This window comes from Carassius gibelio, chromosome A16 (genome assembly GCF_023724105.1).
Source record: "Carassius gibelio isolate Cgi1373 ecotype wild population from Czech Republic chromosome A16, carGib1.2-hapl.c, whole genome shotgun sequence".
Taxonomy (NCBI): Eukaryota; Metazoa; Chordata; class Actinopteri; order Cypriniformes; family Cyprinidae; genus Carassius; species Carassius gibelio.
Window position 1 is genome coordinate 11,224,755 of NC_068386.1, and position 21,272 is coordinate 11,246,026.

The following is a 21,272-nucleotide window of genomic DNA, read 5'->3' on the forward strand; positions in this document are numbered from 1 at the left end:
GTATTTACTATATCTAACAGTTCTGTCTGTCACATAAAACCAGTGGTGGATGAAATACCTGAAAGCCACACGTAAGTAAAAGTAAATATGTTATCAGAAAATGACTTGGTAGAAGTTAAAGTTACCATATATATATTTAACATACTTAAGTAGCCTATTGAAAGTAAAAGTACAAATAAATATAAAAAATGTGTATTCAGTTTAAGCAGCAAGATGTGTTCAGTTTGAACTTTTTCTTCCTTTTGTATCTTTGGGTAATCATAAAATACTTCATCAGGTTAAGTCTCTTTCATTCCAACATAAGAAAACATTTCTGGAATCTCCATCTGAAGTGACATTTAGAGTTACACCATTTAATGTAGCTCAGAGGGGACATGGATGTATTAAACCTGCAGTTACAAATGCATAAACAATTCTTTGTTTTACACATAAAATGTTGCATATTCAAATTTGAAATTATTTGAAACACACACACACACACACACAAATGAAATGTGAAATCAAACCCACCAGTTGGCAGCCAACTGATTCATTTGAATAGCTGATCAAATCAGGAACGTGTTAATGCTATGTGTTATGAGTGAGTCATTGAATCATTAATTCAACTGATTCATTCACAAAGTTAATTCATTCAATAAGGAAACGCCATCCTGTTGCTGCCAAGAGGAAAAACAGTGCTGTGATCTTTGTTTGGAACATTTTTTGTTGGCAAAATTAATCAAAAATAGTTAATATTGTGTTTAAAATGAAAGTCAGTGAATGCTAGCTTTATTAAACTTATATGTATAAAATCAATATTACATTTATTATGTAAGAAAATACGGCACTCTTCGTGTGATATAAATAAATTATATATATATATAATTATATAAATATAAAAGAAATACAGATGCATTTAATTTTTATGATTCTAAATGCATTTTAATAGACCAAATCTTGAGGAGTGTGAGTGCACTTTGTGTTTTTGTGATATACTAGATAGGTCTAACACTATACTATATTGACAATGTAAAATATCCAGCCTCGAATTAATTGGAAAATGAAACCCGCGTTTGTGCAAACACTTGTTTACACATTAGCAAATGCCTTTTTTTAAGAGTCTACATTTCAATTAGGAAAATGTAGTGGAGTAAAAGTGAAAGTTGACAGAAATATAAAAACTCAAGGAAAGTAGGCCTACAGATTCTCCCAAAAATACTTAGGCTATACTGTAACTATTATTATTTTGTTACATACACAACTGCATAAAACAACCTTAAGTACAGGATGATTTAAAGTAGTTCAGAATTAGCGATTTGAGTAGAGAATTCTCTACCCATCATCTGCTCATTCAATTTTCATTTGAGTTTAGTTTTTGAAGACTCAATATCCACAAGAACATCAGGGTGCTTTCACACATAACTTCTCCCAGGAACATACTGTGATTTCTTCCCAAATATGCAAACAGAACAGTTTGATTCAGCACTATACACTGTGGTACAAATTACATAAAATGTTCATTCAAATCACACACATCATTCGACATCTAAATCAGACATTACAATAATCTTAGATTTTATAATCATTCTTTTAATTAGCATCTGTCTAAAAAAAAAATCAAAGCATGATTTAATCCTTTAAAGACTTGAGAAGAAAATTTGCATAAGATATTAAGATTCATATCTTAAACTGTTTATTTGTCTTAACCATTTTTATTTCTTCTTTTAAGCACAAACTTTGCCAGATTCTTATACTTATTAGATTTAGGCTTAAAACAAGAAAAAATGGGGTAATTTATTTTTATATTTATTTATATATAATGCAATTTTAGTTCTACAGTGAATACATCTTGTTCTAGGAATGTTTAGATATTTTGCAATAAAAAAAATTTTTCTTACTCTGAATTTTTGTCTTGTATTTCAGTACAAATATTCGTAATCAAGATAAATTTACTTAAAAAGTGATATAAAAATTAACATAAGATATCAAAACTAAGCATTCCAAATACGCAGAACCCTTTACTCAGTTTATTAAAGGTAAGTGTGAAATTGTGAAAGAGCATCCACAATTATTTAAAGTGTAAAGTGCACGGCTCAGGTGCACTCAAGGAGTGTCAAAATCCACTTTTGCTATTTTAACGACGGAAAAAACGGTTGGTATACCCCCGGGCGCAGGGTCGAAACAGGTTGTTCCTATTCTCTTAATGTTTTTTTTTGGGGCGTAACATGCAATAAACCAATCAGAGTCTAATATTCCATTCCCTTTAAAAACCAGTTGCACTCGAGCAATGACGGATTTGCTATTTACACGGCAGAATTTGGCAAACGCAAAGACAGAACTGAACAAACCTCTTTTTTTTTTTAGACCAGCACGCCCATGGGCACAGAGATGAGTGCAAATGCATTTGCTAATTAAACGACGTGACGCTGGACGGAAAAATGCAAACGGCGCCGGACTGAAACTAGCCAACACACTTGCACTGCGCTTTGCGTCGCATTGCGCCGGGTGCATTATAAGGCCCAAAGGGTGAAGTGTAGGCCAGCTGTGAACAGGGAAATTAGAGGCCTCCACATCGCATTAATGCTCCTTGCCTGGAGGAGAGATCAGCTGAGAAGAGCCTCTCAAATGATGAGTGGGGTCCAGATTCCTCCAAGACCGCAGTAATGTGTGCCTGAATCCAGATTAGGAGCATCATTGACCCAGCGTGCTTGGCTGCAGACCAGAGCATTTACCACACAACCAAAATGCACTGACGAAGAGAGATCCAACTTTGACGACTCCCTTCAAATGTTCCGATTCCTTTATCTAGCTGCGTTTTTTCTTTTTCTGTTGTCAACTTTGATCTTTATCTTTCTTCTTCTCGCTCTTTATCTTTCCACTTCATTATGTGTTTTCTCTGGCTTGCTTTCTTTGAGCAGGGGAATGAAGACAGGAGATCTATTGGGTGCCAAACTCACAGAAGAAGAAGAGGCAAATGGCTGCGGAAAGAGAGAGAGAGACATAGAGAAAGAGGTAGGCATTGTTGCAGGAAGAATACAAGCACATTAGTTCACAGCAGACAGCGTTTCACAGGCCCCCGCTCCTCTACACTACATCACACAGGCCTGCAGGCGAAGCAACAGTAGGAACTCGAACTACAGAAAGGAGGCGCAGGAGAATTCATCAGTCTGACTCTGGTTCCTCCCTCCCTGGAGAATTGCAGGCTTCTGGGGAAAAAGCAGACATACGTGTCCAAACATTGGTGATTTTTGTTGGCGGGCAGAAGACCAGAAATAAATCCCTTGAACCAAAGACTTTGACTTGTCACACATGACCAGCCATAAATACCTAATGTCAGATTGAGCAATCCCATGAAGAGGCAAATCGGCGAGAAGAAAAATATGAGTTTATAAAATAAATGTTTAATCATCCAAGTGGATGCTGCACACTGGTGGTGGTCAAGGAGTGACCACCCACGTGATTGTAAAGTGCTTTGGGTGTGCAACAATATACAATAAAGCGCTATGTAAATGTATCATTCATTCATTTTACAACCCACTTCTTGTTGATACTTCTTGCAAATATTTAGCTTTTTCTACTTGGTTATTAATCTTTTAATAGCAGGTGGACCAATAAATACACCACTGTGTATTCAACAGGAAACATTGGTAATCATAGGGAAAGTTACTTGGTTACTTAATCACAAATTGAATTGCAGTTATTGCAGAGTTTCTTTACAGCAATAAACCTGAAGCTGTAGTATGACTGATTAATTCTGCAACATTAATACGAATGTTAATGTTCTTTTCTTGTTTATATCCATGAAGCTGCTTCAACAATCTTGTTACATAAAAAATGTCTCGACTTGACGAGTCAGAAACAAACAGCTTTAAGCTTTTAAAACGGTTAAGCATAATCCAAAACAAAGAAATGAAACATTATTGTTTCACTAACAACAAAACTTAAAAAATAATAGGAGCCCTGCAGAGTTTAGATGCAACCCTAATTAAACACACCTGATCCATCTAATCATCTCCTTCAGACTTTTTTTTTTTTTTTGAAAACTACATATTATGGAGCAGGGTAGGAACTAAACTCTGCAGGACTCCGGCCCTCCATTAATTGAGTTTGACATCCATGGTCTAGTACAGGGATAGGCAACTCCGGTCCTGGAGGGCCACAATCCTGCAGAGTTTAGCTCCAACCCTAATTAAACACACCTGAACAAGGCAATCAGTGTTTTCCGATTACTAGATAGATACAGGCAGGTGAGTTTTTATGAGGGCTGAAGCTAAACTCTGCAGGATTTTCTAAGAAAAGGGATGAGTCAGAAGTTTAAATAATTATATTCATTTATAACAGGGTTATGTGGGTGGATTTTCGAATAGGTCTGAACAAAAACTGCAGACAGGCTAATTGAAAATAAGCTCATAAATTATACTTTATCAGATAAAATGAAAACACCATCATTTTTTTTCTGAAGACAGAATTTTTTTTTTTACATATAAAAACTTGAATTAGTGAGAATGAAAAACTGTGAAAAAAATATTGCCTTTATTGTTGAGAAAAGTTCACTGGTGAGTTAAGGCTGTCTAATTCTAAATATTAAAATACATTTATTTTAAGTTATTTTAACTTCAAGTTTAAATAAAGCAATTATAAAAAGGGGATTATTAATTAATATATATATATATATATATATATATATATAGATAGATATATATATATAGATAGATAGATAGATAGATAGATAGATAGATAGATAGATAGATAGATATAGATATATGTGCCTAGGAAGGCATTATTTAGATTAATAACAACTATTTCATCTTCTTGTGGCAACAATTTGACAGATAAGTGAATATAACTTGAAAAGACACAGTGACAGTCCCAAAGCAACCCAGTCAGAGCTCTTTCTGCAAATTAAGACAGACATGATCATGATGACACAGGGCAGAATGTATGTAAATAAATTCACACATTCATGAGCGTAACCGCCTGCAAACTATTTTGCGAGATAGTGTGATGTTATTAATTTTCTATTTCACTGATGGCCATTCCGCCGATTAAAACACAGTTTCCAAGCTCTTGGAAAACAGAATAATAAACTAGTCTGGATAACTACAGCGGATTCTTTGATGTACACTAGGCAAGTGTTGAAAGTTAAAATCTTTCTCACTCACACTTGCAGTTTACATTTGTATTGCTGAAGCAGTTGCAGCTTAGCAGGGGACAATTCCTATACTCTCTCTCTCTCTCCTGTCTGCACCTGAGGGGTAAAAGATGACAGCACAGCCCATTTATTTCTGTTACACTATAAAAGTCTACCTAAGCAAACACTCTTGGGAGCCCTTCATTTCCGAAGTAAGCAATCCCACACTCTTGCACACTGACACACACAGACACAAGTGAGCATTTCATCTCAGGAGTTCGGTGTCAAACTCAGCTTTTTATTGCAGAGCTAAATTTATACATTTATATAAAAAAAGATTAGGGTGCTCTAACCTATACAGATTTACGGGAGGTAAACTTGAATTCACAGTTTTTCTTTCTTAAGGTTCAAAAGAGCAGCTAACACTTAGCGCTGCCACTGCTAAAATCTCAAAAGCTTTAACTGCAGCTAATTAGCTGTTGATGAATTCCTCGCACGGCCATTCTGTAACAAATAGAAACAGAAGTAATGGCCAGTGTTTTGTATAACACTATATTTGGCTTATTGCTTTCTTTGTTGTGTTTAATGCAGTGTTAACTAGCTTTTACAAACACAATTTTACCATGTAACATGCACGTTTAAGCAACAAGTGACATTTCTCACAACTGTCAAGCTCTTCATTGAAGGAATATTCTGTGTTCAATACAAGTTCGCTCTGTCCACAGCAAGTGTGGGACAATGATTGATTAGTTTAAAAAATAATCCTGACTGGTTGCCTCATTTTTTTTTAAAAACAGCAAAAGGTTATGGTATTACAATGTAAGTCACTGGGGTCAGTTTTGAAGAGTTAAAAAGCAGGAATGCTTATAATTGAATTAAAGCACTTACATGAATTATCATGAATTTCATGAATTTTAGAGTTTATGGTATTATTTAGTCATTAAAAAACCTGGTAATCCTGTATTGTTGTATACCCAAAGCACTTTACAATCATGTTGGGGGTCTCTCTTCTAAGCTAAGCTAACCCACGAGCCCCTTTTTAGGGTATCAGGTGTCTTTCATGCTTAATGCAGACAGCATCTCAAGAGAATCTTACTACTCAGACCTTTTATACTGTTTGGGTAATTTCAATTACATATCAATGACTGTGACTCATGACGGATGTCCTTCCTCTGTTGCTTACGTTGCTATCTGCGTCTAGCACTCTTTTCTTTATGGTACTCTTCGTCTTGTTTACCTCCGCTTGATGTTGAAACTTGGTCTCTTCACCCCTGCATACCCTCTTGTTAACCTTTGTGGTTGATTACATAGCTTCAAACTCATAGGCCTAATTTCGAGATGGTCCAAGATCCAGGGGGCGTGGTTGGATCCAGATCCAACTCCTCCTACCTTACATATACCTAAACCACCCATCTCCACCCCCCAATCTCTAAACCCACCCATCTCAACCCCTAAACCTACCACTCCCCACCCCTTAATTTACCAGTCTCCACCCCCTAGATGTGGATCCCACCCCCTGGATCTTGTATTCTGCAGTGATGGGCTACTGCTAATATCACAGCTGTTGCTTATTCATTCTAATAAGGGAAATTTTGTAAGTGCAAGCATCGTTATATCAAGGCATATATGGTTTTAACCTAAAAACTAGCAAATAAAATATAATTGAAACCGGTAAATAGCAATATCAATATCCATATCCAAAACACACTTTGAAAATAAAATCAGCATTATTTAACAAATGCTGTCAATACTTTTACTGAATGTGGACTATTCCTTATAAGATGCTGTGTAATAGAAACACACCCAAATGCATTTCCAGCAGCTCTGATTTGAGTCTCTCGCTGCTGTGATTTGAATCTGACCTTTGTTTTAGCCTGTGATTTGCATGTGCAGATAATCCCTGTTCACACTCCCTGGAGTCGCTCTGCAAGGACTGGCTGACCTTCCTCCACCTACCATTACTCAGCACTCACACGAGCGCACACACACTCTCAGATACACTATCTGTTGTTGGTGACAGCAGCAGGAATAATAGGGACACAATGATTGCTCCTCAGAGCAATGGATTTAAAGAGCTGTTTTTGAGGGGGAAAGGATTTCACCTCTTTCCCATTTACCAAGCCTGGTCAAGGGCATTTCAGACAGGTTGCATTTTATAGCTACATGGCAAACATATTCAATAGCTTTACCTGATGATCTGACAGAGGAATTTTGAGGTGCACTCATTCATTTCAGAGACCATATAAGCAGAAATTGACCAATTAGACAGGAGCTTTCTTGTGTGCCTATTACCTAAAAGACAAAAGATGACATTCTTCTTGACTGATATATTTGCCAAAATACAAAGAATATAAAAATGACTACTGTGTTTAAATACTGTATTCTACAATTAATGCAATACGCTTGATTTGACCATTTTCAATTCTGAAGATCTTTTTCTTGACTCACTGTTTTAATGCTGTGTTGAATATGCGAGTGCCTCTGTGTCCACATGCATACAAGGAAAACGCCACCATTTTTTCCATATTCCGCTACATTCTTCCATCAACTTAGACGATTTGATACGTACCTCTACCGTCTCAGAGCATCTCAGAGCGTGCACTCAATTGCTGTAGCACATGGCACCACTATTCTAATGTTTAGCTTAGCACCATTCATTCCTTAGGATCCAAACAGGGATTAATTTAGAAGCCACCAAACACGTCCATGTTTTCCCTATTTAAAGATGATCCTCACGTTGGATGTATTGACAGAAGTAGGGGGGGGGGGGTGTTCAGGAGTGGTGATATTACTGCGCCAAGATCAAAGTGCTGCATACATTATAGTCATCATTTTTTAAGCCACTGTTTATTTTGTGTCAATATACTTACTCATGTAACTACTCATGTAACCGTCTTTAAATAGGGGGAACATGGAAGTGTTTGGTAGCTTCTAAATTCATCCCTGTTTGGATCCTAAGGAATGAATGGTGCTAAGCTAAATGCTAGCATAGTGGTGCCGTGCGCTACACTGATTGAGTGCACACTCTGAGACGGTAGAGGTAGCCCTACGTATCAATTCGTCTAAGTTAAGGTAAGAACATAAGGGAATATTGAAAAACTGTGGCATTTTCCTTTAAAGACAGATGTGCTGGTATTGGCATGTTTATTAAGCCCACCTTGCTCATCCAGTCCGCAACAGCTGCGGCCAAATGAACTTCACTAATGCAATTACAGAGCAGCTGTTGTATCCAGATAACACGAAGTTGCATACGAGCAACCGAGACTGTGTGTGAGTTTGTGTGTGTGTTTGTGTATGTATCTGAAAAGGCATCAGTATACATAACGTAGCAAGCTGTGGCCCCAGCAGGGCTGAAATTGGATTAGTGTCAGCCTAGAAAAGCCGAAGGACAGTAAAGGGAAGAGTGAGAAATTGAAGAAAAGAGCATTGGCTGTAGTAATTTCATTTCCAGATCAGGTGGCAGGAGTTATAAAGGTACGGCTATGGTGCTCTAGTGCAGTAAATGGAATATTCATGCACTGATTGCTTCCCCTTCTCTCTCCTTCTGTCTGTCTTTGTCTGTATTTCTTTCTTTGCTCTTCTTAATCTTATTGTGTTCCTGCCTATGGCTCAAAGCTGTGAGATCTGCTGTATAGCAGGCCCAAAGGGAGGTGCTAGCCAACACTGTAGTGGTGGCTTTTGGTTAGGCTGAGGACGCACAGGTTTCTGTGTGAGGGAAAGGCCCAGAAACTATCTTGGGTCACACATACACATTCACAGTCATCATCACACCTTACAAACTAAAAAACTCATATACTCAGTAGCCCAATCATACAGCCTCATTGTGTTTATACTCATGCTCTTGCAAACTACTTTGGCCCATACTTTTAGAGAATGTTGTCATAAGTTGTCAAAAGCTTTATGGTTGGTTAAATAGCTTTTGTTAAAGTGAAAATGTGAAAGTGATGTGACGCAGTTGGGGGTTCAGTGCCTTGCTCAAGGGTCTCACCTCAGTCATATTGAGGATGGAATAGAGCGCTGTTCATTCACTCCCCTCAACAACAATCCCTGCCGTTACCAAGACTCAAACCCACGACCTCTCTAGAGCCGGAATATAATAGTGTTCAATTATGAAGATTATCCTGATGCTCAAAGCATGTAACAACACAAACTTTTGTTGGTCAGTTTTCTGCAATTATCAAAAAGCCAATGAAAAAATCCTACTGGCCTTTTGATAAGGAAACAAGGAAACAATGATACCTTCTGGTTTGGCTAACGAAAATGGGTCACTGCAGCACTATAATGCATTACAGTTAAATTGAAGAGGGATTAAGCTATATTATTTTAATATTAATAATTATTCATGAGAAATTATATTAAACTATTGTACTAGATATACAAATTTACATTATATTTGTATATTTATCCAATGTCCCACAAGCAAGAGATGACGTTTTTTCCAAATAAGCACAGTTGTGTTTTGACCATACAATATCAGAATTGAGAATGTGATTTTGCAAACATTTCAATAGATAAGTTAATATTTAACAACTTGCATACTGTACGCAATGTTCCCAGTTACTATTTTTCCCCCGCCAACAGAAAAGATTTCCACAAAATCTCTAAGCAACAGATAGAAGGAGTATTTCTTAAATGATTGTGATCATGTGGACTTGTGAACAAATTGGTTGAGTTAATGATTCAATCTCTATTAGTCTGTCATAAATTGTACTAATTCATTCAATACACTAATTTATGCTGGAAAAATGAATCAGTATATATATATATATATGCTGAATTATGTTGTATGTTGATTCATTCAACATACAAATGATTGAGTGAATCATTCAATGATTCTATTCAATGATTCTAAGTCGCCACCCACTGATTTATCCCTTTAACTTACAAAAAAATTCACTGAAAAAAATCATTACTAATGTTCTGCACCTTACAATCGGACCTGCAGAATGTATTTTTTGCAAAGATAGCACTTGCAAAGATATACAAACTAATCATTTGTTTTTAATGTGAAAATGCTGACAAAGCATGAGACCCTCTCTCCTGAAAATCTATATCTCTCAAATAATTATTATGGAAAGCCGATTATGTGGATTTATGAAAGCCTTTTCCTGTGAAGCATTCTTTAGTTTGGAGGGAGAGATAGAGGGCAAATGACTTCAGTGTATCAAAGATTCATCACTCTGCTCACAGCTGATTGGCCCAGCCTCTGTTTGAGATCAGTGATCAAAAAAATATAACCTACCCAAAAAAGCTGGTAATGAACCCTGGTAAAAATGTATCCATCTTCATAGTAATGAAAATCATTGGTTGAACTTGGTAGACTAAACTCAAATATACCCGACTGGCAACCAATACATACAGTGAAATTGATTAATGTGACTAGTTAGATCTAATATTCATTTTATCAAAAACTTCTTTCATCGAATCTGATTTCACTGAGAGTTTTGTTTCCTAAACTACATGTTCTAAAAGTCTGTGATGATCTTTGATCTTTAGTTTGAGAAATACCAGTAAAGCAACTGAAGTTAGAGCTTGTACATTGTACATTCATTCAGTTTTAGGGGGCCTAACACCCTGAACGCAAACTCCAGTACAACTGTAATATATTTCCCAAAGTATTTAACAATCTTTGTTGTAAAGAAAACTGTGATCCATTTAACTGAGCATAAAAAATCTACAGATTTCCCCCGTTAATCCCACAGGTATAAGCAAAACTTCATTGAATAAGTCATTGCAGAATATTAACTTACATTTTTTAAACAGGTCTAAAATGACGATATTTACTTATGTGCCTTTCATATGCTTTAATTTTAAAATAATCCAAAAAAATAAAAATCACAAAACTGTTCTTTAAATATTATTCTTTTAATATAGGAGTTTTCGCTCCTATACAATTGAAAGTTCAACTGAAAGCACAGAACATATTGAATATGGGTGTTTTTTAAACTGCCTCCTACAAGTCTGTGTCATCAATCTGTTATCCACCACCCTAATAAAAAACAAACTGACCTGATGTGTTATGGCGATATAAATCAAAACAATGTCTGGTTCACATCCTTCTTAAAGCCTGCCAAGCAAATGTCAAGGTCACACCAACCTCTCCGAAATCAATATTGTTATCAATAATTTCATTAAAAGCACAAAATGAAACGTCTGTGCTTCCCTGGGGCTCTGCAGTTGTCGTCCTCAAATGGTAAAAATGTTCACTGGAAGATCACCGCATGAATATGAAACAGGCATTTGGCTTTTGAGCTAAAAGTGAAGTGATCATAGAAGTTTGAACTGCTTGTGTGGTTAGACATGAACCCTTGCGGCTGTAGATAAAATTATGCCATCGATAGACAAGAACGTTAAGGTCTCAGTGAGAATTGCGAATTGAGAGGGGGAAGAAAGAAAGAGGAGAAATAGGAAACAGATGCAGATGGGTATTTAGGATTCATCTATGGGGCATAATGGCTTCAGGCTTGTCTGCCAAGAAATTTCCATTTTCACAACGTGTGAATTATCCACATTGCCTTTGTATGGTCACGTTCCTATTAAATAAGCTGCAGACTCAATCCTATCTACAGGGACCACACAAATCATTTGCCAAATAGTGAGTTCATATTTGAAAATGTGGCAATATTTCCATGGAGTCATTCTAGTGGTAAATACGCACACTCATTGAATTAACATTTATGAGTGAATACATATTAGATATAATGGGGGTATTTGCATTCTTGCCTCTGACTACTGGTCCTGAAAGCGTCTGGCCTTATTATGCATGAAATCCATCAGTGAAATCCATCAGTGTCAGACCACAGGATGTGCAGCCATGTACGTGCATTAGTCATATTTTTTATGTGATGTAAACACGATTCATCCATCACTGAGCCGTGAAGTAGCAACACACATACAGGCTGACAAACATAAAATCGTGTCATTACACAAGCACACAAGTTCACAGTGCCAGCTGAGTGCTGGAGAGATGTACTGTAGGTCTCAAAATTATTCCAACTTTCTTACTTCATTACATACAAAACAACAAATCAATAACATGTTTTATGTAATTCCTTAACCCGCCATAAGAATAAAACATAAATTCTGCAGAGGTTTGCAGAGCATTGGCTTTGCAACCATAAGCATGCTGTCCTCCCACACATTCATACACACACATTCACATATGCTGCATTCAACTTCCACACACACACACACACACACACACACATACACACACACACACACACACACACACGGCTTCATAGCTCCTCTGAGAGCTCCTGATTTGCCTCACAGATAGACTGACATGGGATTTTCGAAAGATTTCACAAAGCTGAAATGCTAATGCAAACAAATGATCGAGGTATTCGTCATGCATAATCCTCAGAGGCAAGAGTAAAAGTATCTCGCTGGATGAAAACATGTGAAGGTTCTGGAGGCAATGTCTCAAAGAAATCATTTGAATATAAGTTGGAGATTGGCGCTAGTTGTCACATACTTAACTGAATATTTATAACAGGAAGGTTTATGGTTGAAAGTTAATTTCTCATATTCTCATGGATACAATAACAAAATACTAAAACTAACTTGTTATTATTAAAATAGCTCATTATTATTATACAATCAAATAGAATTGAAGAGTACATACGTTTGAACAATTTAAAATTGAGATTAAACATGTATTTGCAAACAATATCTAAAAACACAAATTAAATGTGCAATATAAAATATGCCACTGTTTAATATGTAAAATGTTTTACTTTTTATCATATTCCCACATGTCTGTGTAAAACAAGAAAACATAAGTTTCCTTGGGGGGGGGGGGAGAATATACAATTTATTGTTAAAAATTAAACCCTAATGTTCATCACTGACATTATGACCTACTGTAACTTATACTGTACAGTTATGCAGAGAAATAAAGAAATTAACAAAAATTAGAAAGACAAGTAGTACCTGGTGGACTTGTATATGACCCTTTTTTATTATTCAAATAAATCATAGAGAGAGAGGTGCTGAAAAGGTTTCCTTGGGAGACTGGAAACAAAGACATGCTAATTATTGGCTCGTGAGGAAGCTACAGGAACATAATTCTCGCTTCTCCGGTCCGTTCTACACACACCACTAATTGCACTGTCAAGCACGAGATGCGCGTATATGTCACACGCTCGCGAGCACTGACACACACACGCACGCGCGCGCGCGCGCACACACACACACACACACACACACACAAACACACACACACAAACACATACATATATATATATATATATATATATATATATATATATATATATATAGATAGATAGATAGATAGATAGATAGATAGATAGATAGATAGATAGATAGATAGATATAGATAGATAGATATACAGGATAAATATGATGCAAATTATTTATTTGCGTTGCAAATCATCGATAATAAGTCGTTTGATAGTCAAGAGCAACAGCCTAGACGTTATGCTGCTTGCAGCGTTGAGTCAATAAAGGCGATGCGTCAACAGTGGCCCCTAGCGGATAATTAAAGTAATACACAGATGGACAACAGAAGAATCTGCTTTCATTGACCATTTTACAATTCGAGGAGAGGGAGGGGGAAGTTAATAATTCATACGTTTTTGATTAGATCTTTTGTTTACTTTAAAATGATTTAAAACAACTGGAATATTATTATTTATCTACTCAAATGTTGACATATATGTGCAATTTTCAATACGTTAAAATAAATACAGAATGTATGCATGAATTTCCTGTACTTATATTAGGTTAGTACAGTTTTTATATTCATTGCATAATAGGTTTCATTCATAATACTCTTTTTATTAATCTCTTTCTAATTCTCTTATCCAATATGTTTTAAAGACGGAAATGCATAATATTAATTATATTTTAATCCTCGGCTATCGCAATGAATGACAGTAGATTCATCAACATAATAAAACATGCCTTAATGACAATATAAATGATTCCACAATGGATAGGAGATATCATAGCTCAGTAACAAAAAAAACAAAACAACTGAAGTCAATAATAAGTAATTCGTGTGTGTGCGTGTGTGTTTGTGTGTTTGAAAGCAGGTTCATTATAGGAAAAAAAAAATCTCACATAAAAAGTGGATAGCTTCAGAATTATAGTTCATTTACAGAAACAAATTTTAATGATAAGGAGAAAGGTGACCATGCATGAGGCCTGTACTGTACATGCTTAAGTACTGATTAGCACCTGCCACAAACACACACCTGCTGTCCTGTTTTCGCCTGTGTGGCCATTGTCCTGACAGAAAGGAGTATGAAGTGCTTCAGGTGTCAAAAACAGGCGTTTAAAGAGAGAGAGAGACTAAGAGAGAGAAAGAGGGAGAGAGAAGGTTCTGCTTTAGCCAAATTCTGACTTAATACAGAGGACTGAGGGTCTGCAGGTAAGCCACATACATATTCTTACTCCTCTGTCATCTATTGAGCTATTAGTTTAATCAAATTGGGTGTTCATTTGTATTATAGACTGTTTTATCTGTTATATATATATATTTTGTACATTAATATAGGGGTTATAGAGGATGTTGGGTTTTAAATAGCCTGTCACAGGGGAGATGGTTTATAACAGAATATTATATAGAACTCATCGATCAAACAAAACAGCATTTTACACAAATAGACAACAACAAAAAAGAGCATGAATAAGCAACACAGACGCTCTCACACAAAATTGTCTGCAAAAATATGAAAACTAAAATATTTAAAACTGGACAGTTTAATCATATCAGAGATGAATTATATGTTTACATCTTCAAGTCCTCTATAAATCTCAGCTTGTTTATGCACCTTGTCTATTTGGGCATTATATTGATTTTTCCCATCTAAAAGCTTAACTAAAAGCCTCTTGATGTCACTGAAGCGTCTCAGATCCAGATATTGTGCTCTCTGCAGGCTCATCAGATTTCTGGGGAAGTGTAGTGGAGGTTCCAAGCCCCCTGAAGATGTATGGCCTGTATTTGGAAACAGTGAATGACTACATTAATGAATCATATGGAGAGGACATATGGAGGCTAATCGAGGCCAGAGCGGAGATCCCGCACCTCAAATTTGTTTGACACCAGATGTACAAGTTAGTCCCAAGAGTCGCATATCTGATAAATGAAGTGCCATAGATTGCATCTGGATCACTTAACAATGCTGGTGTTTGCTATTCCAGTGATAATCTGATTTTAAGATTGGCAAAGGCAGTGGGAGAGGTTTTGGGAAAGACTCACAATGAGCTTATGTACGCTTTCGGGGTCTACATGGTCAAGCGGATAGGAAACTATGGCTATGAGAGGATCTTAAAGGTGATTTTCAAAGAAAGCAAGGATGCTTTAAATTGATCAAAAGTCACAGTAAAGTAAACTTTTACACTCATACAAAAAAAAATATATTTGCTGTTCAATTTTCTATCCAAAGAATTCTTAAACAGTATCAGTTCACAAAAAAACATTAAGTCAACTGTTTTAACATTAATAATAAGAAATGTAGAGCAGCAAATCAGCATATTAGAATGATTTCTGAAGGACCTTGAGGCACTGAAGACTAATGGTTTCTGAAAATTCAGCTTTTTGATACAGAAATAAATTATATTTCAAAAAATATTAAAATAGACAACAGTTCATTTAAATTGTTAAATATTTTATAATATATTGTATTTTACTCTATTTTGATCAAATAAATAAAAAAATACACCCTTGGTGAACTAACCCTAATCTTACTAACCCCTAACGTTTGTACGTGTATACCATTTTTCTTTTAGTTTTCTTTATTGGGCTTTCTCAGTGGTTACTTCTACAATTGTATACACATTTTACTTAGCTTTTCAATCTTTTTCTAATATCTCTGTCTCAGGTACTGGGGCGCAATCTACGAGATTTCATCAATGAGCTAGATAACCTGTCCTGCATGAGTACTTCCGTTTCGCCTTCCCTAAAGTCCAGCCACCCAATTTCTGTGTAGAGGAAGAAGGTGAGACGAGTCTAACCCTGCACTACCGTTCAACCAGGAAAGGATTCACACAGTTTGTCAAAGGTAACAGACATGTTGAGGAGAGTATATTCAGAACAGCAGCAGGTGTGATAGTGTGAATTTGCTTATCTGTTTAATAATATTTATTACGGGTGAAGTACTAAGATTTCCGGCAGATTTGACCCAACCCAAACTAATATAATTTACATTCCAAAAACTGTACAATAGTTTCCTACTTTTCAGCAATTATTCTTTGAACAGTTACCATATTAACAGGATGAGCTTAATGGTGACCTCTATACGTGTTCTTTCTGAAAATGGATATTAATATCTTGAGAGATGTGGAAGGTAAAATAATAATCTGAAAGTAAAGCTTAGATTTGATTAGATCTTACACAATGAAAACTGGTCAGTCCACAGTGTCTGTAGCGCCAGTGTGTTTAAATTTCCAATATAGCAGACATTGAGGTGGAGATTCTGTCAAAAGAGGAAACAGAGAAAATGACATATGTGGTAGGAGTCCAAACATTTACCTTTCTCTGTGCTCTGTTATTCTTTATTTCTCACGTTTCTGATCTTCTCACTCTCTTTCTGAAGGTGTACAAGATTAATTTTGACAATGCTGCGTTTAAGCACCGTATGCCCCAGCAGAAAACAGCTCCAGGCTATGAGAGACTGCCCATGAAGCGAGGAATCTTTTTTGACATGTTCCCCTTCAGCGTGATATTCCCCAGAGACATGACCATGTATCGGATCGGAGATGGTTGGAAAGAGGTGTTTTCTGATCTGTAGGGCAAAAAGGTCAATGAGGAGTTTACCCTGGTGCGACCCATGCTGGAATTCAGCTGGGATAATGTGAGTAAACGGGAGGGGAACAGATCCAAAGACAACGCAGCTTGAAAGTATCTAAAAATATGTTTATGCTTTCTTTTCTTAATCTGGGCTTTTATGTCCTGAAAAAGCGTTGTGCTGGTGTGTGCTCTTTCAGATCTACACTCATCTCAACAATGTGTTTGAACTGCTGTCTAAGGCTGTGGTGGAGAGTAAGCAGAAGGCCAACATCCCTAAACTCAGCAAAGAAGAACCAGAGGAGAAAGATGAGAGTGAAAAACCCAAAAAGGAAGAGAGAGGTACAGTAAATTAGTAATTGTGAAGCCAAAACTGAATGTTTTTACAATTTTTAAGCAGTTTTTTGGGGAGTAAATCTGTGGAATTTTGGTCAAATATGTCAGTAAACTCTTATTGGCAGCTGAAAACAAAATATCCATAGTAGTTTGTTTCTTTTAAGTGAGTGATGTGACGTTAAATAATTTATCTATGTATTTCCAATAATTTATCAAAAATACAATTTTTTTTTTTACCTTTAAAAATACACTACCATTCAATCTATTTATTTATTTATTGGGGGAAAAGTACTTTCATTTAGCAAAGAACCATAAAATTACTGTAATACAAATTTTGGAATAAAGACATTTATAATATTACAAAAGTTTTAATATTAAATAATTTATTTATAATATAAAAAAATATAAATTAAATCTATTCATCAAAGAATCCTAAAAATTTTTTTTTTTATCATGTTTCCACAAAAATATTGAGCAGCACAACTATTTTTTTTTTTACTGTAATAAAGAGAAATGTTTCTTCAGCACCAAATCAGCATATTAGAATGATTTCTGAAGCATGTGACACTGAAGCCAGCAGTAATGGCTGCTGAGAATTAAAATTGTAATAATATTTCACAATATTATTGTATTTTTTATCAAATATAAGCAACTTAGCATAAGAGACATCTTTCAGAAACAAAAAAAAACTGCCCCCAAATGGTTGATAGTGTTTGTTTGTTTGTTTGTTTACAATGGTTACACCATATGACATTTTAGATACATTAAATGTAAACTTTTTATGAAAATGGAGATTTTTCAAAGCCATATACACTCTTATACTGTACAGTATGACACTAACCAATGTGTAAATAAATCTTTGTGAAAGATGACGTGAAACCACACTGACCAATCAGAACCTTAGACATCTAAAATCAGATATGTGACAGTTCACACCCAAACGTCTTGCCTCTGATTAAAGCAGATAATATCCTAAAACATCTCATGCTGACTTGTGTCACTGTGCCTCTGCTGTTCCCTCAGATATTAAAGTGATGGAGGAAATGAAGTGGACGGATCAGAAATACAGCAGCTCTCTGACTCAGTACAACAGCTCAAATAATTGTGGAGGAGAGGACATCGATTTGCTGGCTTTTCAGACTGTCACCGGTTAGAAGTGATTCTCTGAATAAGCTAAACTGGCATGAAAACAACAAGAAATTGTATCAAGTCTATGAAATAGCAATCATTATTCCGTTTTGAAAACTAAACTTGACTCAGTGAAACCATATTTGAAGACATGTGGGAGCCCCCTAAAAAGCCTCTCCACCTCAAGGGCCAGATGAAGTATGTCCCTCAGTGGGACTCCCTCATCTTTCTAGGAACTCCCATGTAAGCTCTCATGATCTCACGTGTTTACAACATTGCCCCCTAAGCTAATGGAAAACAGCAGTTTAGTTATGGCCACATAAAACTGACAATCAAGGCTTCTCTGTCAAGTCATTTCATAGGTATCAAATCCTGCACTCTTAAACCATTTAGTTTAATCCTGAGGTCTGTTTATAATATAAAAATTTCCCTAATGCCAGAAATGTCCTTATTTAGTTTTAAAAGACCTCTGAGACTAGTTTTGTTTTACAATGGACATAGTCCAATACTGCAGAAAAAAATGTTCAGTGTTCAAGAGCAAACAAATATGTCCTTAAAATCAACAATAAATAAAAGAAATAATAATAACAAATAGATATGGCACCTTTAAAATGTGTAATTATGAGTTTACAATTGTCAGATCTGTAGATACAGAGATACAGTTTAACCACAGGATGTAAGATTATAAGATTATAACAGATGTAAGATTATAGCTAAAATGTTTAAGTCTGTGTTAAAACGTATACTCCTTTGTACAGTATTGAGACAGTGGAGGACATGATAAAAATGGGTGTTTACGTCAATGATTTAAATCTGCACGACTCCAGCAGAGAGCTCATCCTGGCAGGAACACAGCAATCAGCCGAGCTGCAACTGGCACTTGACCAGGTATGATTGCCACGCTGATGCCACCGAGCTCAAAATCTAGATTTACAAATATCGTAATCCATAACCAAAGAGACACATTTTATTTCAGTTTATATAAAAGGAGTTATGTAGCAGAATTTCTGCCATGGACTGACTCAAGTAGCTGTGTCTCTAGCTATTAAGTCTCTAGCTGTGTCTATGCACCTAGAAATAATATGCAAATGACAGGCTGAACTCTCACTGTGCCACCTACAGGAGCAGCAGAAGTATGCACAGCTGCAGGAGATCATTAAAAAGCTGGATGAGGAGAAGAAGAGAGGAGACTCCCTGCTGTTCGCCATGATCCCCAAAGCAGTAGCGGACAGTCTCCGCAAGGGAATAACAGCTCTGGAGACATGTCAGGTACACACTTTCACACTAACCCACCCATTAAACACACAATTCACATGAATTTCCCTAAATATTGACTGACTGGAAAAATGGTTGGCTTTAGTACACTTTTTTTTTTTTTTTTTTTACACAGACCATTGTGATTTAAACACGATCAAGATCTCAAGAGAGATAACAAAATACAATGAAAAGCAGTTTTTTTTTTTTTTTTTCTGCAATGCTGTCCGGCTGTTTATAAGTGGCGTTCTTGATCTGCTATCTCCCTCCAGGTGTACCCAGACTTCACCATCCTGTTCACTGATGTGGTGAAGTTTAATGAGATCTGGATCCACATCACCCCCATGCAGGTGGTGGACATGCTAAATGAGATCTACATCGTTTTTGACACACTCAGCGAGAAACACAATGTTTATAAAGTAACATAACTCAAACGAAAGCAACTTGACACAACAGAATAGATTCTAATGCATGTTCTTTGACCTTAAAGACCTTCAAGAGAGTCCTCTGCTTTTTCTTTACAAGGAAGTCACAATATATCAGCACAATATATCATTTTTCTGCCTATATTAGATTTTTTTTTTTTTACAAGTATACATATCAGTTGATGTTGGAAATATGAATGTTAAAAAGATTTTTTTTTAAATGCTTTTGAAAGAAGTCTCTTCTGCTAACTAAGACTGGATTTATTTGCTAAAAAATGGACCGTCAGATATCATATGCTAATTTGGTTCTGAAGAAACAATCATATTAGTATTATCAACACAATAGTTGTGCTGCTTAATATTTTTGTGGAAACCATGATATATATTTTCATGGTTTTTGATGAATAGTACTGTAAGTTGAACAGCATGAATATACATTTATTATACATTATGTATCATTAAATGTCTTTAAAGGTTTTATTATTAACCATGACATAAAAAAATATTTTATATATATATTTCGGATGAGAAACCAGTGCATTTTGAATATAAAAACTCGAAAAAATCAGCTTAGTGGTATCTGCTAGAATCTTTATATCAGTACGTCCCTATTTTTTACTACTAAATATTTCTTTAAATTAAAATCTTTTAATCTTTACCATCATTCTTTCAAAATTGAGTGAAATGGCAACAAATGTTCTTTCCCCCTCAGGTGGAGACCATTAGGGATGCCTACATGGTTGTGGCATGTGTGCCCAATAAGACCACATTCCATGCCCACCACATCTGAGACATGGCTCTAGACATGTTGAGCTCTATTAATCAACGAAAAAGACCCCTCCACCGGGGACAAAATCCAGATCCATGTCGGTTGGTACACCCAGACTCACACAGCATCACATACTAGCAACTGCAACCCTTTAATCTTATGCAGTACAGAGAAAAATGAACAGCCTCTAATAACTAAACTAAATGGTCTCATTTTGCAATAAAAATATTAATGAGTAATTTTAAATTCATTTTAAAGAAAATGCAGTTAATTAAAAAGCTATATATAATCCCTTGCTTTCTGTGCAGCTAGGGCATGCAAATCCACTTCAGTCAGACCACCAAAGACCATCTGGAGCATGAAACATACATCATCGAAGAACGAGGAAAGATTTTTGTTAAGGTACTGTACCACAGTACATAATGAACCTAATCATCTTCTTCACTTCCAATATCAACAGTATTAAGCACATTAAAACTATGTACATCATTCAAA

General features: G+C 35.9%; 2 protein-coding genes across 3 annotated transcripts in view; one reads left to right on the forward strand and one right to left on the reverse strand.

Annotated features, from left to right (window-relative positions):
• Window positions 1–409: 409 nt before the first annotated feature.
• The window catches only part of LOC128030927 (lysM and putative peptidoglycan-binding domain-containing protein 1-like), a 36,861-nt gene continuing 15,998 nt past the window's right edge, over window positions 410–21,272 (reverse strand). The window contains exon 4 of one of the 2 annotated variants that reach the window (XM_052619020.1): window positions 410–2,957. The gene's annotated coding sequence lies outside the window, so the exon portion shown is untranslated. Of the gene's footprint in view, window positions 2,958–16,753; window positions 16,864–21,272 lie in introns of those variants that run through there. The other variant, XM_052619021.1, reaches the window with a different exon arrangement.
• LOC128030195 (soluble guanylate cyclase 88E-like) lies at window positions 16,395–20,798 on the forward strand. The gene is made up of 10 exons (XM_052617674.1): window positions 16,395–16,425; window positions 16,535–16,590; window positions 16,675–16,851; window positions 17,066–17,207; window positions 18,225–18,350; window positions 18,479–18,572; window positions 19,088–19,217; window positions 19,452–19,598; window positions 19,856–20,002; window positions 20,721–20,798. The coding sequence occupies exons 1-10, from the start codon at window positions 16,395–16,397 to the stop codon at window positions 20,796–20,798; spliced, it is 1,128 nt and encodes a 375-aa protein (XP_052473634.1).

What these genes read in the sequence shown, in the direction of transcription:
- LOC128030195 (XM_052617674.1), top strand. Translation starts at nt 16,395, where the DNA reads ATGGATATTAATATCTTGAGAGATGTGGAAG. An exon ending in TGCAACTGGCACTTGACCAG is followed by an intron (nt 19,218 to 19,451) that starts GTATGATTGCCA and finishes TGCCACCTACAG; the next exon opens with GAGCAGCAGAAGTATGCACA. An exon ending in AGAAACACAATGTTTATAAA is followed by an intron (nt 20,003 to 20,720) that starts GTAACATAACTC and finishes TTTCCCCCTCAG; the next exon opens with GTGGAGACCATTAGGGATGC.